Genomic DNA, 18,296 nt, shown 5'->3' with positions numbered 1-18,296 from the left:
GAATATTGATGAGGTGATTTGCAGATTAATGTATACTTTTTAATCAATACCCTCTCTCTCTCTCTCTCTCTCTCTCTCTCTCTCTCTCTCTCTCTCTCTCTCTCTCTCTCTCTCTCTCTCTCTCTCTCTCTCTCTCTCTCTATATATATATATATATATATATATACAGTGACGGAGCCAGTATAGGCCCAGCAGGGGCTTAAGCCCCCCCTCAAAAATTTTTTTTTTGCACTTTTTGCCCATTTAAAAAAAAATTACATTTTTTTCCCTTGAAAATTTATACTCTTGGCCCAATTTTTATAAATTTTTTACAATCAAGCCCCCCCTGATTTTTTTTTTCAAATTAGCCCTCCCTGATGGACTTTTCTGGCTCCGTCAATGTATATATATATATATATATATATACGAAAGTAGTATGTCCCGCGTTTTGCTGCGAAATAATTAATATATTTTAGTCTGGAGGAAGAAATATATAGAAAAATGTCCAAAAATATGTAAGTTTGAAAAACAATGTATTTAAAGTTCTTTGGAAAATATATTAAGTATTGAGTATAACTATTTTTTTATACTATTTTATTTTTTTAAAGGAATATATATTATATTGAGTATAACTTGAGAGGTTTCTATATTGCAATTTTTTCTTCGCATGGGCATAATAATAATCTCGCTTTAATATGTATGAAATGCCTAATTATTAGTGTAACCCTTTAAGAAAAGTACGAATTAGCATACTTGCGTGATGTGGAGCCAGAGAAGCTCACCAGAGGGGGCTAATTTGAAAAAAAAAATTCAAAAGGGGTTAATTCATAAATTTTAAGATAATAAATATAAATATTTTTTTAAAATGGGCTAAAAGTGTAAATTTTAAGGATAAAAAACATAAATTTTTTTAAAAATAGGTAAAAAGTGTAAAAAAAAATTTGAAGAGGGTTGTAGCTCCGGATTATATTAAAGGTTTATTCTCTTCTCTCTTTTTTTCTTTCAGGAAAGAAACTACCTAGCCGTAGGTACTACCTGAGAATAAAAACAAAAATTTGTAGCTTCTCTTTTTAATCAAATAACTAATTAATTAACACGTTTTTAAAAAAACTAATTAATTAACTATATGTAAAGGTATATACAAGTGTACGTAATAGCTAAGCAAACTAATATGAAACCCCTTTCGATGTCTCACTCTCAACTAGTACTTATCAAAACTCATTTTCATGACCTAACATTATGTTCTTTAACCTTTTTCAGGTAGCCAATAACGGGCTAGGAATAATAATAATAGTTATAATAATAAAATAACACCGTTTACAAATATATGTTGCGTTTGGGTTATTAGGATTATTTGTTTATTAAAATCTTCAAGCAAACAAAACGTCTAAGGATATATATATATATATATATATATATATATATATATCGTGTGACGAGAAAGAGAGGGAATGGAGGGAATATATATGTGTATAGCTAATAATTGCATGCAAAATATACCGATATAATAAATGTTAATAAAATTATTGCATGTGCAATGTAGTAGGTAGTTATAGGCAAGGTACCTTAAAGAGGACAGGTATAAATCAAAACTGGCTTGATGATGCAATGATTCTCAGATTTTACGATTTCATGAACTTTTGGCGTTTGCTTTTTTTGAGGGAAAAAACATAAAGTATTTCATTTTCGTAACACCTAGAGATTCTCTCACATTTCAAAACCAATTTTTATATTCAAGTACTTTAGCTTTGTAGGCCATTTGGATCCGAACTCTCTCTAGATATACTGGTTACTTAGTAGCAAAATATCGTCTATTGATATTTATTTTTTCTTGTCTTAAGTAGTTACATAGGTACTACAATCAACAATGAATCGAAAGCATTTAATCAAATGGTTATTAATTGTTCAAACTTCACAAAAAAAAAAAAAAAAAAAAAAATTATGAATTTTTTTTTTTTTTTTTTTTTTTTTTTTTTTTTTTTTCTGAAATTCATACCGGAAGTAACTTTTAGTTTTTAAAAATATTAAAGGATTATTGAATAGATATATATTTCTTTAATATTTAATGAACTTTGTTTCAACAATAATTTATTTATAAAATAAAAAGAATATATGAAGTTGTAGGAAGGTTCGAACAAAGTCCTTTCTCCACTAGATTATAGTAAACATTTTATTTTTGAGGAAACGTGGATGAGACTACGGAAAGATATATTAAATCTCTCACGTAAATGACGAAGAAATATCGTAGTTACAAGCACGGGCTAATATCACGTTGGTCGGAGACCACCTTTGTTTAAGAACACGGAGGAACGATTCCCAATCAACGGGCGTCCGGAGCATGAGAAAGAGCATAGCGAGCCATATTATGAGCGGTTTTATTACAATTACGAGTATGAAAAAGAAAATTCAAACCAGGAAAATTAGAAGAAAGAATCTTGATATCACTAATAATCGTGCCCAACTCCGTAATCAGTGCGGTGTCCTTCTGAATAGCCAAGACTACTTCCAAACAATCCGATTGAATAACAATGTTTTTCCAACCCATCTCACAAGCAAAAAACATACCTTGTAGTATCGCTGTGCCTTCCGCGTGAGAGGGGGGAAGGCTCTGATGTTTAGCCACAATCTCCGAGGCAAGAACGGCCCCCCTCGAGCCCCGAGCAATACACCCAAAGCCCACCAAGCCTCGTCCACGTTTATGGCCGCATTGACCGATATCGCAATGACACCCTCCGGCGGTGGCTTCCAAATCCGGGCCAAATCAACGTTCTTTGCCGGAGCGTTGTCACCGAAAGCGCATCGGTACTCATCGACGAAGGCGCTAGTCCATTCCACCAAGTCGCAAGGCTGCTACATACTTTTTCCGGCACAAATGTTGTTCCTATGGTTCCATAATTCTCACACCAAAGCAATAAAGAGTTCAAGATCGCATACCTTGAGGGTCTCCATAGCTTCCAAGAAGAGATAGATCGCATCCGTGCCACGATAGCTCTTAACCAGCTCGTCAAAGCCCACGGCTTTCCAGACTTTCCGGACCCAAGTACAACTCCATCGATTCGGTGCCGACATGGCAGACCGGGTAGTGAGAGTCCCTCGTGATGTAGCGGCGCTTGATCAATGTACGCACCGGAATCCAACCTCGACACACCTTCCACGTAAAGAGTTTTACTTTTGGTGGAAGTTTAAGGTCTTAAAGTTTCTTTCTCCATGCAATATTCCTGGAAGGCGAGGAAGGGCCCACCGAGACCTCCGAGGACATCGCCACTCTATACCCGCTCTTAACCGAGTATTATCCATCTTTTGTATTATGCCACCATAGCAAATCCGGACCTCAGGAGCGGCTAACCGGGATCCCAAGAATGGCCCTCGCGTCGTCTATTGAAAACATGGCATAAATGAGCGAAGTATTCCACTCTCCACTCGTGGTTTTGAGTTCTGAGACTCTCATCTCCGTAGGAATCGGAGGAGGATCCAAAAGGCCGAAACTCGGGGGCCTTGGAATCCACTTATCATTCACCATGGAAACAAGCTCCCCATCTCCAATTTTTCACCCAGAGTCCTTCAGGATGATTTCTTTTCCCCAACAAAGACTCCGCCAAACCCAAGAACCATTAGGCCCGCACGTAGCATGGAGCGCATCTCCGTCCGGAAAATAACTCTCACGGAAAACACGACAAGCAAGGTTACCCGGTCTCCGAAGAAGTCCCCACATACTCTTAGCAAGAAGGGCTTGGTTATACTTACCAATATCTCGGAAGCCAAGGCCACCCTCCGATTTGTGAACGCCGAGTTCCTTCCATTTCCACCAATGTATCTTCCTATCCTCACCCATGTCACCCCACCAAAAACTCGCCACCGCCTTATGGATGCCATCGATAAGGTGTCGGGGAAGGCGGAAACAACTAACCACATAGCTTGGAATGACTTGGAGCACCGCTTTAATTAGGATCTCTTTCCCGGCTTGGGAAAACCAAAGTCCCCTCAATGACTTTAATTTTTCTCATACCTTCTCGCGAACGAAAGCAAACACGTCGATCTTTCTTCTCCCCGTGTAGGTAGGCAGTCCCAAATATCACTGAATGCAAAGGGTAACGGATACTCCAAGGAGGCGCGCCAAGTCGGCCCCGAACGCCTCGTCGACATCGGACCCAAAGCATACATCTGATTTCGAGTAGTTTATCATTTGTCCCGAGGCAGTTCGAGTACGCCGAAAGACACCGAGCCACAACTTCAATTCCTCTTCATTAGCATCGAAGAAGACAATACTATCGTCCGCAAAGAACAAGTGGGACACATAGAAACCCTTATACCCAAAGTCGACTCCTCGGATACTACGTTAAATCTCGCACGCATGAAAGAGACTCGAAATGCATTCTGAGCAAAAGAGGAAGAGGTATGGAGAAAGCGGGTCACCTTGCCGGAGGCCTTGCTCAGGAACTACGTGACCATGGATCGATCCGTTGATGTTGAAGGAATAGCTTACCAATGTAACACACCACATATTGTAAACATATTCTTAGTCATCCACATTTTATCAATAAACAATTATGCAAAAATATTTATTTACTTTCATTTGTGCTTAAAAATTCAATACGATTTTATTATAAATCATATGTAACGGAAGAATGAATTATTCAGGTAAAAATAGAACTAACTGTAAAAATAAAAAATTAAAACCTACTTAATTTAAAAAAAAAAAAAAAAACATAAAAGATAGAATAATTCAAACGCATCCTGCGCATGAAACAAATACCAAAAACGTTACTATTATTATTATTAATTAATCTCAATAGAAATAATCCTTAAAAATGAGAAAGTAAATAGTTCTTTTCCTAAAACTACGTAGTAGCAACTGTTATCTTAATCTTACTTAAAGCAATCTTCAGGCTACGAGACATATAGCCGAATCGCCTGACATTTATATACACCAATCAATATATATATATATATATATATATATATATATATATATAATATACATAACAGTATATATTGAAGTTGAGCGTTGATATGATGTTTTGTTTGTGCCTGGTGGTCAAAAGAATGTTTTGGCTAAGCAAAAAACCATACAAGAACAAACAAACACCCAAAAGTCTAATGTTTTGGAATGTAATCCCAAAAAGGCAAGAAAAAAAAAAAAGATGACGTGTGTAAATCAGCCGTAGTAAGGGGTGAATCCACGATGTCAGGATTAGAAAACAAAATACTTTTTTTTTTTTTTTTTTTTTTTTTTTTTTTTTTTTTTTTTTTTTTTTTTTTTTTTTTCTAAGAAAAACCTAGACTCTATTGACCAACCACCGAATATTGATTATACATGTTACTTATATAATTTACATAATCCGAGCAAAAAACTCGGATGCATCGAGAACTGCATATATCTAGAATTGAGTCCGAGTAAACTAAACTCTAAAGACAAATGAAACAAAAAATCATCCTTTCATAAGGTAAGAAACGCTACTGAGCAAAACTTCGAAGATGATAGATTGTAATAAGTTAAAGACTAATCAAATAATAAAACATGTGGCCATAAAATAAAACTTTGTAAACGCACACATTTACAGTTACTTTGAGCAAACGAGGTAATAACCACTACTACACGTGATTGGATGCGGTTGTACAAAAGCCGCCACAACGTAGGTCTGGTCAACCTACGTACTCGGCTTCAAACACTATAAATACATGAGAAAACAACAAAGACAAGGACAATTCATTTTTTACACTCAAACTCGACCAAAAGGCTTCACCTATTGTTCAGCACTCTCAATTACATTATCTATTTTAGTAGATTCGTCTGTATTTAGAGACAATTCTACCTAGAAATTTTTAGTGCTCCGTGCTTTTTATTTTTCGCGAGACAATTGTTGTAACATTTTTGTCTGTTAATAATATAATATTAAAATAATGCACAAACCCTAAAGAGATAATATTTTATTGTGAAATTGAAAAAAAAAATGTTCCTTTCAAATTAAGTGTCTAGTTCTCTCTAAAGAAATAATTCTCTAGTAAAATAATAAATATTGACTAATTTTAAATTAATATAGTAAATTAATTGTTATTTGGTACTTTACTTAATCATAAATAATGATTTAGACTACCATTTTTTTTTTACAAACTTGATAATGCTATACACTTGATACTCTCCCTTTTTAATCTAAAATATAATTATATATAATGAGTCTAACCATAATTTTTCCAAATGTGCTGAATACTTGAAACTCTCGACCAGATGATTATTTTGACACTGCATATGAAGAACCTTCTTCTCCAGCCGGAATGGATCGTATAAATTTTGGTTCATAATGCCTATAGACGGTGATAATCATATAAGATTATTTTTATTTATGCAGTTTAGTTTATAAAATTGTGGTGATATATTAGCTGATATATAAGATATAAACATACTACATATAATTAACAAGTTCAACCATCATGTTTAGTCTATAAGATACAAACATATGAAATACAATTGACAAGTTCAACCATCAAGTTTAGTCTATAAGATATAAACATATTAAATACAATTTACAAGTACGTTCAACCATGAATTTTATACGCCAAATTAAATAAATAAGTTACCATCATGTTCCTGTGCAATATATGAATTAAGATGCTTGAGAAATTACCTTTACTAAATACACATCACATCCAACAAGGAAGTCGTGAGTTCATAGTTGTCCTTCAAAAAACAAATACATAAAAGAAAGTCTTTAATCCATATGTAATAAATTTTAGAAAAAATAGTTTGTGTCGATTTTTTTTTTTTTTAAATGTGTGTACATGTGTTTGGGTTTTTTTTATTATTATTAAAACATAAAGAGTTATTGTTATATTTATTGTTGAAGTTCAAGTAAGCTCGGCATTGGGAACGAATGGGTGTCCTAAAGCCAAAATCAAAATTGGAATGTTGAAAAAGATCGTCGATCTTGTCAACCAAACACTAACAAAAAAGATTCCCAATTCCCATACAACATTACCGATATCATTTCTATACCTTCTTCACTTATCAATTGATCCTTCTCACTTCTTACAAATTTGGTACTAAGTGCGAACACAAATTGCTCCTTATATATGCGTGACGTGGCAAATGATATGTCATACATATAAATAAGTTTGATTAGTTTCAACAAATAAATAATTAAGTTTAATTATATACTTGCAGTTATATATGCGTATTTATAATCACCACTTATATGGTTAAATCCATAACACATACATCATTTGATATAACACTCTAGACTCCAAACAATGCATCAAGATTTTTTTTTTTTTTTCTGTATCTTGGGTAAGAACATGAAAATGCGAATCGTAAAATGGTGCGCACACCATAGATGATAATGCGCAAATCAATGAAAGATTCGGAGAGATGTAGTTTTATTAGATTAATATTACTCTAGGAGAGGAAAAATGTTCAATTATGTTGGGTTGATATGAGTAAAACGATTTTTCAGGGACGGGGCAAAATATTAAAAATTAATTTTCTTAAGGCAAATGTTATAAATTAAATTAATAGATGGCTAAAAATTAAACCAAATAATAGTTTTTAATTCTAATGTAATTTGTTTTAAGTATAACTTATAAGAGATAATTTTGTTACATACTAAAATCATTAAATGAAATTTATTAAAAAAAAAATTAAACATTATACAAAAGATAAATTGAAATGACCAAAAGATAAAAAATAATTATCGGGGGCCAAGATCCCCCCTTCACTAAACATAGTTTGGTCTTGATTGTTAAACGAGGTTACAGAGCCCGACTGAGGGACGGACCTAGACTCTTTAATGTTGAAATTCAATATCTATGTGGTCGACGTTTAAATTTATCTTGGGCAACTTCTAATGATTGAAAATTCCGGTGCTTAACAGAAGGAAGGCTTCCGGACATTAAAAATCAAAATTTCCACCAAACCGGAACGGAAGCTTCCTTTTGGTGATATCCGTTATTGTTCTCAAAATAAAAAAATAAAAAAATTTCTTTAAACACATAAAATATATCGTATTGTCTAAATAAATAAAATGGGAAATAGTGACAAAAATACTCATTGTTTAAACAAAACACTACTTATATATTCATTTTTTTTTCTTGGGCAAAAATACTCAAAGTTTCAAATTTAGTTACACGTAAATATTTTTTCGTTAAAATTTTTGTTTGAACTCAACAGTCCGAGTAGTAACGGACCAACTGTAAGATAACATGTGGTATTTTTGCCAAAGAAAAAAAACTTTGAGTATTTAAGTAATATTTTGACCAAACATTGAGTATTATTACCACAATTTCCCCTAAATAAAATATTCGATGAACTGTACCAGAAAGAGAAATTTCATTTTCTAGACCTAGTAGTTATGAAAATATCTTAATTAGACCCACTAGTTTAAAAATATCAAAAATTGGACTTTTGTACCAATTTCGGACGAAAATACCATTGCAAGACCATGTAGCCCCTTTTGACAAAAGTTCATTCATTACTTATTTTCAAATCTCTCATTCTCTCTCATGTTCTCATCATTTCGAGTATCTACTTGGTTGAATTCCGTAAAAAAAAACTATTTATTAGCTTATTTATCATAAACACACACCAAATTATCTTAAATTAAAAAAAAATCATTCTTCAAGAGCAAGTCGGATTTGGTCCAATTTTATCAAGGAGGTCGGAAATTGTCGGATTTGGTCGGAGACCATCGGAATTGATCGGATTGGGTCGGAACCCATTGGAAATTTTTGATGAATATCATCGGATTCCATCGGATTCGGTCGGATCCGACATCCGATGGAATCCGATGATACTCATAAAAAATTTCCAGAATTTTTAAGAAAGAGAGAGAAAGTGAGAGAGTGAAAGTGGGTCGGATTTTGATGGAGAAGGTCGGATTTTGATGGAGAAAGATAGAGAAAGTGAGAGTGAAAGAGATGAAGTGTGAGAGAGAGGGTGGCTATATTTGAACTGAGAGTATTTTTGTCCGAAATTGGTACAAAAGTCCAATTTTGGATATTTCTTAATTAGTTGGTCTAATTGAGATATTTTCATTACTTTAGGGTCTAGAAAATGAAATTTCTCACCAGAAAGGAGTCATAAATTCTAATTTTGTTAACAATTGGAAAATAATTTCTGATTCCGACGAACAGTGCGAAATGAAATAAATTTTCGTCCTCTTCCGGTTTCAATGCCCATTATTAGTTGGAACTGGGCTTTTTTTTCCCTATAAAAAACGCTGGACTTGTTCCACTTTCTTGTTTTTTTATCCTATTTTTCTCTCTCAACAAAGTTATAACTTATAAGTTATAACACATGCATTATAATTGTAATAAACTAATTTTCCGTGCATGATTTTGTAATATTCTTTAAATTTCAGGGCATAAGCATAATGATTTTATACTTTATAAAAAAATTATTAAAAAAACGCAAAATAAATGCGGAGGCAGAGCTTGTGTTTAGTACATCATCAGGCGTGAGTGACAGCTAATTACTACTGCCAAAGAGAGACAAGAGTTTCTTAAGCATCAAATTCAAAACTACACTTGATGTGAGTTTTCATGGCCTAAAGATTACGCTGCTATCGCAATTCACAACAAACTAATCAATGCTTGCATTTCAATCTTCCTCTAATCAAGTACACGTGGCAGATTAACAATTCTCTCCTTTCTAATCTGTAGACTCACACTCACAACATATGAGAACAATACAAAATCCAAGAGATGGAATGGAAGGGTCAGAGGAAAATAGTACGAAAGGAAGACAGTTTTTGGCACGAACAAGAACAACCGGCTGTGACCGGTGACTACTCGGCCTCTCGGGCAGAGAGTGCTTTAATTCCCTGACCATCATAGGGGCTTATTACTGGCTATTGTCGGTTCTGTCAGTACACGTTTTTTTTTTTTTTTTAATTCTTTTTTTTTAAAGAAAAGCGCCATTGGTTTCTTCTTTGTAATATTTTATTTCTTTTATCTAAAAAAAATATAGATTTCGAAAAACAAAATTACATATAGAAATTCTAATTTTAATATTTCTTGATATATATAAAAAAAAGGAACAATTTCTTTTTCATATATTTTAATTTTTTTAAATTTATTAGCCGGATTTCGACTTATTTTTCAGGGTAATTTTAGCTTTGGTAGAAATAACTCAGTTAAAAAAAGGTCAAAAGTTCGCATTGTTCAAAATGTGGTCATTTATTTATTTATAACTGTACACTTACATTTAAAACTTTATAAAATCAAATCAACATTTTGATCATTTTCTGACCGGTTAAGATTTCAACTATTTTTTTCATGTAATAATTTATGATTAAAGTTAGTCAAACGATTAGATATAAGTAAAAAGCTAATTTATTTTAAAATGATAGATTATAGGAAAAATAATTTTTTTTGTGGCTAACTTCCGTTAAACACAACTTTAAATTTAAAACTTGAGGTCAAACATTTACCAAAAAAAAAAAAAAATCCAACTAAAGTTGACCGAAGCTAACTATTTTGATGGTCTAGCAAATTAGCTAGATTGAAACATTAAATTTCAATTGTGTAAACACTTTGGAAATTTTAGTTAATTAGCCATCACTTGTTATTAACTACTAGCTAGAACGAGATTATCTCTTAAGCGTTGCCGCCCTTTTGCATGTTTATATCTTAGAAAAAAAAATTACCATCCCCAAGTCCTCTCTCCGTCGACAATAAACCAGAAAAACAAAAACTGAAATCGAGAAGAAACCCAAGAAAAATAAGAAGATAAAGACGCCAACCAATAAATAATTATGAATACAACCCAAAAAATCATAAATAAAAAACTTAATTAACAATACTTACTGATTATTAAGTACGCAATTTTGTATATAAAATAGCAGAAAACCATAAACACCAAAAAACTTATTAATAGTTATTACTAATGTAAAGTGATAATGAATATTGAAAATACTCATACTACTCGGACTATATTTGTGGAGTAGCATAGTTTGTCAATGCAAAAAAAAAAAAAAAGTACAAAACCATTGATGAATTCATAGTTCAATGAAGATAGACTTTCGTTCATTTGTTTGGTAAAATGTTTAGACTCAGAGACAGGGCCGGCCCAAACTGATCGGGGGCTCTAGGCGATTCAATATTTTGGGGCCCTATAATACTAATAAAAATTTAAATTTTCAGGGTAAAAAATGTAAATTTTTTAGAAAATGAGCTAAAAGTGTAAATTTTTAGGATAAAAAATATAAATTTTCTTAAAAATAGCAAAAAGTGTAAAATAATTTTTTTGTTGGACCCAACCTAATTGGGGGCCCAAGGCACAAGCCTTGCCCACCTTAGGTCAGGGCCGGCCTTGCTCAGAGAGAGAGAGAGAGAGAGATGAAAATCAAAATCATAATATTAATGAATTAATTCCTATTATATTATGATTATTGATCAATTAATAATTTAGAATATTTAATTTAAATTTATTTATTAACCGCAAACACAAAAATAGAAATGACATAATCTATTTTTAATCTTGCCTAATCGCTTTTCACGCCAGCCAAATGACTAGTTGAACCATTGAGGAATTCATAGTTCAATGAAGATTGACTTTCGTTCATTTGTTTGTGTAAAATTTTCAGACTCAAAATGAGAGAGAGAGAGAGAGAGAGATGAAAATCAAAATCATGATATTAATGAGCTAATTCCTATTATATTATGATCATAGATAAATTAATAATTTATAAAATTTCATTTGAATTTATTTATTAACCGCAAGCACAACAATAAAAATGACATAATCTATTTTTAATCCTGTTTCGCTTTCCACGCCAATCAAATGACCAGTTGACTAAAAAAATATGAAATATTGGTTAAATGTAAAATTCAAACTTTTCAAGTGGCTTAGTTAATATGATTTCTCTAACTATTTTTCCCACTCATTTTTATATGTATTTTAAGTGTTCAATAGAGGTGATTTAATAGATTTCCAAATGAAGAAGCACTTTGATGAGATTCAATTTGGCAACCCCATACAACTCAAGGGATAACTGCAAATAAATAAATAAAAACCGGTGGGTTATTGTGCAATGTGAGCAAGTAAGTGATATAGTTTGTGTTTGTATTTGGTTTGCTTTAACTTTAACTTGCATTTTTACTGGAATTGTCCTTAGCTTTATTCCTTTGGCTAACCTCTCTTTAAGCAAAGAATGGCTTGGAACAGAGGGACAACATAAACCAATGACAAATATTCACACACACTCACACTCACAATCACACTCACACGCGTAAATAAATACCATATATTCCATTTATGAATTTTTTTTCTTTCTTTCTTCTACTCATTCTCACTCTCTATTGTCTAAACAGAAACAAGCAAGCAAAAGAGCAAACAGACTTTTCTTCTTTTTTGAAAGCCTAATAATATGAGAGTACATATGGGAATTCAGTTTTTTTTTTTTTTTTTTTTTTAGGTTTTTTTTTCATTATTGGCTTTCATTAATGATATGAAGTGAAAATACAAATGTTGGATTTAATTCATAGAGCAAAAGCTTTAACTAAAGAATGGGTTCCCACAAGATCTTATTCAGCAAGAAAAGCATAGTCAAGGTCCCAAAGCAACCTCATTACTCTGCCCATATCTCTATCTCTCTCATCATGTTTATGTGTCACTTGCTTGGGCTTAGAAACCAAATTCAAACATAACCCAAAAGTTTAGTGTCGACAATATATTTTTTATTTATTTATAATTGTTCATATTCTTTATCGGCTATCTAGGTAAGGTAATAAGAAAGAATAAAATGACATGGAAAGAATTCGGGTTACATTAACAGATAGTACTTAAGCTATAGGAAAAATATTACTTGATTTAGGTAGAAACACAACTAAACATAGATGTGTCACAACGCAAAGAATGATGACTAAATATTTCATATGTAACTGTAGCATTTAAAGATTTTTTTTTTTCTATTTTTCATTTTATTTTTTTTAACCTCTTTCCATGCACTTTTTTTTTTGTGCATGGGAAAATAGTAAAAAGAAAGTTGAGGAGAGGCATATGTAATATGGTCCTTTGAATCTTGATTCGACCACTTTTTTAACGTTAACTATGTAATGCATTTTCAAAAATTAAATTATATATAGTTTGTAAGTTTGAAAAGTGATTAGAAACTAAAAAAAGCCATTCAGTGATCTTCTCCAAAGTAGATCTCCGTCTAAAATACACCCTGACTCTTTCTCTATTTCCGATGTTTGATTACACACTTTGTTTTTATTTTTATGTCTTTTGATTTTATGTTCCACATAGCAAAGAACACATTTTATGCTTATATATACTCTCTTGTTAAAAGAAGAGATCCAGATATGTTTTGTTTTTCTTTTTTGTGTAAAAAAAAGGGAAATTCTATGGATCCTAACCTGTTCATTTACAATACTGTTCATATATAGGGCCTATATATATATATATATATAGTAATCTTATAGCTTTTTTTTTTCTTTACTTGCTAAATATGTTTTTTCGATTGTAACTTTTTTTCTTCTTCTCAATTTTACTGTTTATCCGAAAAATGATTGTTTCCTAGAATTTCTCTCTAAAACTAAAAGTATTATTGACTAGTCATATAATTCTTTTTGTCCGAATTAAATGAGCTTTTTTTTAATACTGATCGGCATGGGCATATTATTGCTTTCCTTCAAACATTAAATAAAATTCAATGAATTTAAATTTTTTTATGGAATGGCAACCGTCTTCTTCACCACCGACTGTGATGCTAATTCAATGTATTCTTTCATCTTTAATGTATATATATGCTTTAGTATCATGTTAGAACTTAGTAAAAAAAATAAAAATTTAAAGGTCCATACATATAGTACATCAATAAAGTTTAATCGTATATAAGTGTCCAATTTTGTCTCTTTATACCTTTAAATGATAAAATTTTACTTTTTAAAGTAAAGAATACATGTTTCTTTTCTGGAAATAAAATACATATCTATAATATAATACACATATTTAAAATTTACTAACAAATACATATATACGTACGCATGCATATTTATTTGTGAAACATGTTTAATCCAAGATAGGATTTAGGCCCACAATCAGAAAATTGGACCAGATCATGAGTTTAAGGGCTCACCATTTTTGCATTTTCCAAGCTCCGCATGATAATATGTATATAGAAGTTAAAAAATAATAAAAATTATATATAGAGCTTTTTTATTTTTTTATTTATTTTTTTTATAGAAATAAAGCCACTTATCTATAGAAATGGTCCTATGGGTTTCAGAAAAACAATAACACAAATTAATATGGTCCATGGACATTGAGCACGGTGAAATACGTGCTTTTCTTTTTTCAAATTATCTTGTGGTTCTTCTTCTTGAATTGATCATTGAAATGATTGTCATATCTAAATATGCCAAAATGATTTTATTTTCTCGTGAAAAAAATGATCATTTAATTGTCATATCTAGTTTGGTCTAATGACAATTTTACATTACCTAAAAAATGGAAAGTATGGGTTCATTATCCACAAAAGCAATAAACTATTTACAAAGTTTGAGGAAATTGAAGCTTCATAACACTATTTTGCATAAAAGCCAAAAATGTGTATTTTTTTTAAAAATCTAATCAAAAAATTTATTCGTCCGTATTAGGATTCCATATTGCATATCGTCAAACAAAATAAATATTCATAATACATAATTTTTTTGTGCAGATGAAAAAAAAATTCTATAATTTACACATTTTTAGTGGTAATTGCTTATGACATCTGTTTTTTTTTTTTTTTTTTTATTTTTTTTTTTTCAAGAATAACGAAAGGAACTTAATTTTTTTTTTACTGTGAAAGTAACATTTTTTTTAAAAAATTTTAAGTTGTAAATAGTCATTTGTCTTGATGTTCATAGTCTATATTTTATTAAAAAAAAATACGTTTTGTTGTCCTGCGCTCTATTTAACTATATTTACTGTTTACAATTGGGACAATTTCAACGATAAGAAAAATAATTGTCTAGCAATTGGGACAATTTAACCACTATTTTAGAAATATTACACTTGAAAAAAATTATTTTAGTACTATTCCCTTTATTAAAATATTCTGCCCTCAAAATACTACTCGTGCCCAATTCCAACTTTTAATCACAAGCGAAACACAGGATTTTCCTTTTAAGAGCCAGCAATTCTGTTAAGCCAATAACTATGCTTGGTGTGTTATCTCCCAAAATAGAGGATAGAATTATAAATTAAATACCATGATAAAATGTGTTTTCTGTTTTAATACAATTTACCTTCGTCGAGGAACCAAACTCCAGCAACATTTGAATTACATCGGACTTCCAATTTCGCATCGCTTTCAAACTCAGAAGCTCCAATGAATAAAAATAATGTGGTAACACAGAAGAGAGTCCTCTATTTCAAAAATAGAAGAGAGTATTATATATCTTGAGCAAGACAATCAAGCGAAAACAAACCCTAAATGCTACAAGAAACCTCAATCGCAAAAACATGTGATCGTCGCAGTTGATTTTTCTGCCCGGGTACACAAAAATATAACGTTCATGATCAGCCATGATCCGAGAGCTATAGAAAGCGACAACTTTTTTACATTTGAAGAGCTAGAATATGTGTTAGAAAAGGCTAACTCATATTTCTCCTTATAAAGACTTCGAACAATGCTAATCTGTAGGACCTGCAAATTCGGAACATAATTTTTATCATTGGAGTCAATTCACAAGTATGTTCTAAGCAGTTAAGATTTCCAAATGTTAGAAACAAAAACTACAAACATCTCAGAGAAAATCCACTACTCAACTCATAATTTTGGGAGAGTTACACAAATACCTCATTTGAAGAGAGAGATTAATATCTATTATTTTCAAACCTTCCATAAACGCCTCATTTTTTTTCTTCTTCTTAATTTTCAGATCCCGAATGAAATTATAAACATGAAAAACAAACAAAATAAAAACGTAATCAGTAAGAAACAAAGTAAAATAAAACTAAAAAGAACAAGGAGAACTGTTAATGAGATATGTGGGGGATTAAATTTGAAAATAATGTACGGTAGGTAATATCTTCCATAATTTTCGGTCCATTCACAGGACAATCTACTTGAACCCCAATCTACCATTACTTGATCAATGAGCCTAGTCCTTAACAGTCACAAATCAACAATCTATGTTCCAAAAATAATCTTGGCGTACCATTATTATCGCCTCTGAAGACTCGTTTTCGAAAATCTCCTAAACTCGTGCAGAGAGAGTTACTACTATGCCCGAGAAGAGCGCTCATCGAGTCAAACGGAATATGAAGCCCTTCTCCGAGGACCGACTTTTGCTTGAAGCTGTCTAATCTCGCACTAGCCTCTCCTTCAATGCTCTTCGACAAATGGAAACCAACCGACCGGGCTGCCATAAGAGCTGGAAAAAAAAAAAAGTTACAACTTTCACCAAATGTTTCTAACCATACACAAAACAAACAAAAACCGCAAATTTAATGAAAGAGTACACCAATTTGTTTCCGATTTCTGTTTTTATTCATAAAATAAACATAAAAAATTGAAAGGTGGAGACGCGTTCTATGCAACGTTTCAAAAACCGCAAACTTTCTGTGATATAACATTGAAAATCCAGTGAACGAAATTGCTGCAAATTCAAAATTCCAACGACAACATTCAGCGTTTTTTTATAATAAAAATTATTTCACTCGAAAACCCGACAAAGAGAATTCCAACAGAGTTTTCAAATTGGCATTATAAAATAAAATTTCCACCGGCATTTTTCTCGTCGAAACGGCATCTTTGTAAAACGAAATCATCAGCTCATCTTCGGCAACCAGCGTTATAATTTATAAACAACAAAACGGTTAATAATCACATTCACATGAGTGTTTTTTTTTTCTTTCTTGGTACCGTTAAACGGGGCAGCAAAGAGGTAATTTGCCGGGAGACCGATACCGAAGCCAGCAACGGTGAATCCGACGCTGAAGCCGACACCACATCCGGCTCCGACGAAGCCGACCACTTCGGGGCCGAAACCCGGGCCCCACCCGACTCCGCAGCCGAGCCCTATTCCCATTCCCCAAAATGCCCCCGAAGTCGGATGCACCGGGTTCCACCTTTCGTACCTATGAAATATCCCTTTTATGATCATCCTCTCTTCCTGCCCACACCAATCTCATCAAATCCCGGCCCAAAATTAGTAATGCAATCGAAATTACGGATCATTCAGCGCAAAAAAGCAAAGGTTTTTTTTAAACGAATCTGATTCCAAACCGACTAACTAAAACGGTTAATGTGATCCATGAATGCTGTAAATGCTCAGTTTCTATTATTTTTATTTATACTTCTAGCCCAAATTATATGAGTTTTTTTTTTTCTTCATAAAAATCATTCTTACACAGCCCCTGATTTTTTTTTTTTTTTTTTTTTGGTATATTTCTTTATCAGATACACCCATTCTGGTTCCTCCACTGGTGATATACAACAAAATTGTTTCATAGCATCAAGGGAATTCAGTTCGTAATAGAGTTGCTGAAACCTTATCCTAAAGATTCAATAAATTTTATTTTTACCACAGCCCGTCAAATGAATCAAACCCTTGGGAAGAAAGTTTTCATAGCAAAAACTGAAAATGGGCAACACCGACAAAGGAAGCTTAATCGAACAGTGGATATACAATCGGACAAGAGTACAGCGAAACGGGTTTTCAAGCGAGAGAAACCGAATTGGAAAAAACGCTACCAAGAATGACATTAGAGCAAACAATAAAAAGGCGTTGTGTGAGTACCGTGAAATCTTTGCCTCAGTTCGTATCAGACTGTAGTTTTGTTATGGAAATGCAGAGAGCTGAGGAAAAAAAAAATTCAGGTAATGGGCATAAGTGACAACTATGAGATAAGTATCATATATAGGAGCGAAGTGTGTATATTTCATTACATATTGGAGCGCGTGACTGAAGAAACATATGTGGCTTACAAACTACAAAGGAAAGGGATGGGAAGTCTATTCATTACCCATTACATAGGAAGTTTTGTTTATTGGAAAAACATTCTTATCCCACATTCAATATAGGATGTAGTTACATAGTATGATATACCTCAAAAAAAAAAAAAAAAAAAAAAAAAAAAAAAAAGACTATGGATTACTTTTTTCAGGACAGTCAGCGTTTTTTTAATAACAAAAATTTCACCGTGGGATATAGTTAGTGATATACCTCAAAAAAAAAAAAAAAAAAATACTACGGACTTACATTTTTCAAGAAAAAAAATCCTAAGGTGATAAAAGAATTTCGGCCAATAAGCCTATGCAACGTTCTATATAAAGTCATCTTGCACTGCCTTGGAACGACTCAAGAGGGCGATGCCTTTGATTATCTCTTCG

The 18,296-nt window shown here is 32.3% G+C and overlaps 1 protein-coding gene across 3 annotated transcripts; it reads right to left on the bottom strand.

Moving 5' to 3' along the window:
• Positions 1 to 15,250: 15,250 nt before the first annotated feature.
• On the bottom strand, positions 15,251 to 17,947 carry LOC149405123 (Putative membrane lipoprotein). Of its 3 annotated transcripts, XR_016293866.1 has the most exons (6): positions 17,853 to 17,947; positions 17,704 to 17,762; positions 16,827 to 17,076; positions 16,120 to 16,335; positions 15,758 to 15,828; positions 15,251 to 15,605 (listed from the first exon to the last, which is right to left on the bottom strand). XR_016293866.1 is itself a non-coding variant. In XM_089601745.1 (4 exons), the coding sequence occupies exons 2-4, from the start codon at positions 17,065 to 17,067 to the stop codon at positions 15,592 to 15,594; spliced, it is 471 nt and encodes a 156-aa protein (XP_089457871.1). In that variant the 5' UTR covers positions 17,068 to 17,076; positions 17,704 to 17,846; the 3' UTR covers positions 15,251 to 15,591. The 3 variants fall into 3 exon arrangements, 1 of the variants encoding a protein (XP_089457871.1); XR_016293867.1 differs by lacking the exon at positions 17,853 to 17,947 and having other exon boundaries at positions 15,758 to 15,825; positions 17,704 to 17,846; XM_089601745.1 differs by lacking the exons at positions 15,758 to 15,828; positions 17,853 to 17,947 and having other exon boundaries at positions 17,704 to 17,846.
• Between the last annotated feature and the right edge of the window lie 349 nt (positions 17,948 to 18,296).

This window comes from Urtica dioica, chromosome 2 (assembly GCF_054948205.1).
Source record: "Urtica dioica subsp. dioica isolate 48M chromosome 2, U.dioica_male_clone48M_v1_H2, whole genome shotgun sequence".
In the NCBI taxonomy this organism is placed as follows: domain Eukaryota; kingdom Viridiplantae; phylum Streptophyta; class Magnoliopsida; order Rosales; family Urticaceae; genus Urtica; species Urtica dioica.
This window is presented reverse-complemented; position numbering and strand designations above follow the sequence as displayed.

Excerpts from the sequence above, each read along its gene's own strand:
- LOC149405123 (XM_089601745.1), bottom strand. The coding sequence starts at position 17,067 with ATGATCATAAAAGGGATATTTCATAGGTACGAAAGGTGGAACCCGGTG. Across the intron at positions 16,336-16,826 it reads CTTTGCTGCCCCGTTTAACG|CTCTTATGGCAGCCCGGTCG; the intron begins GTACCAAGAAAG and ends TTTTTTTTCCAG.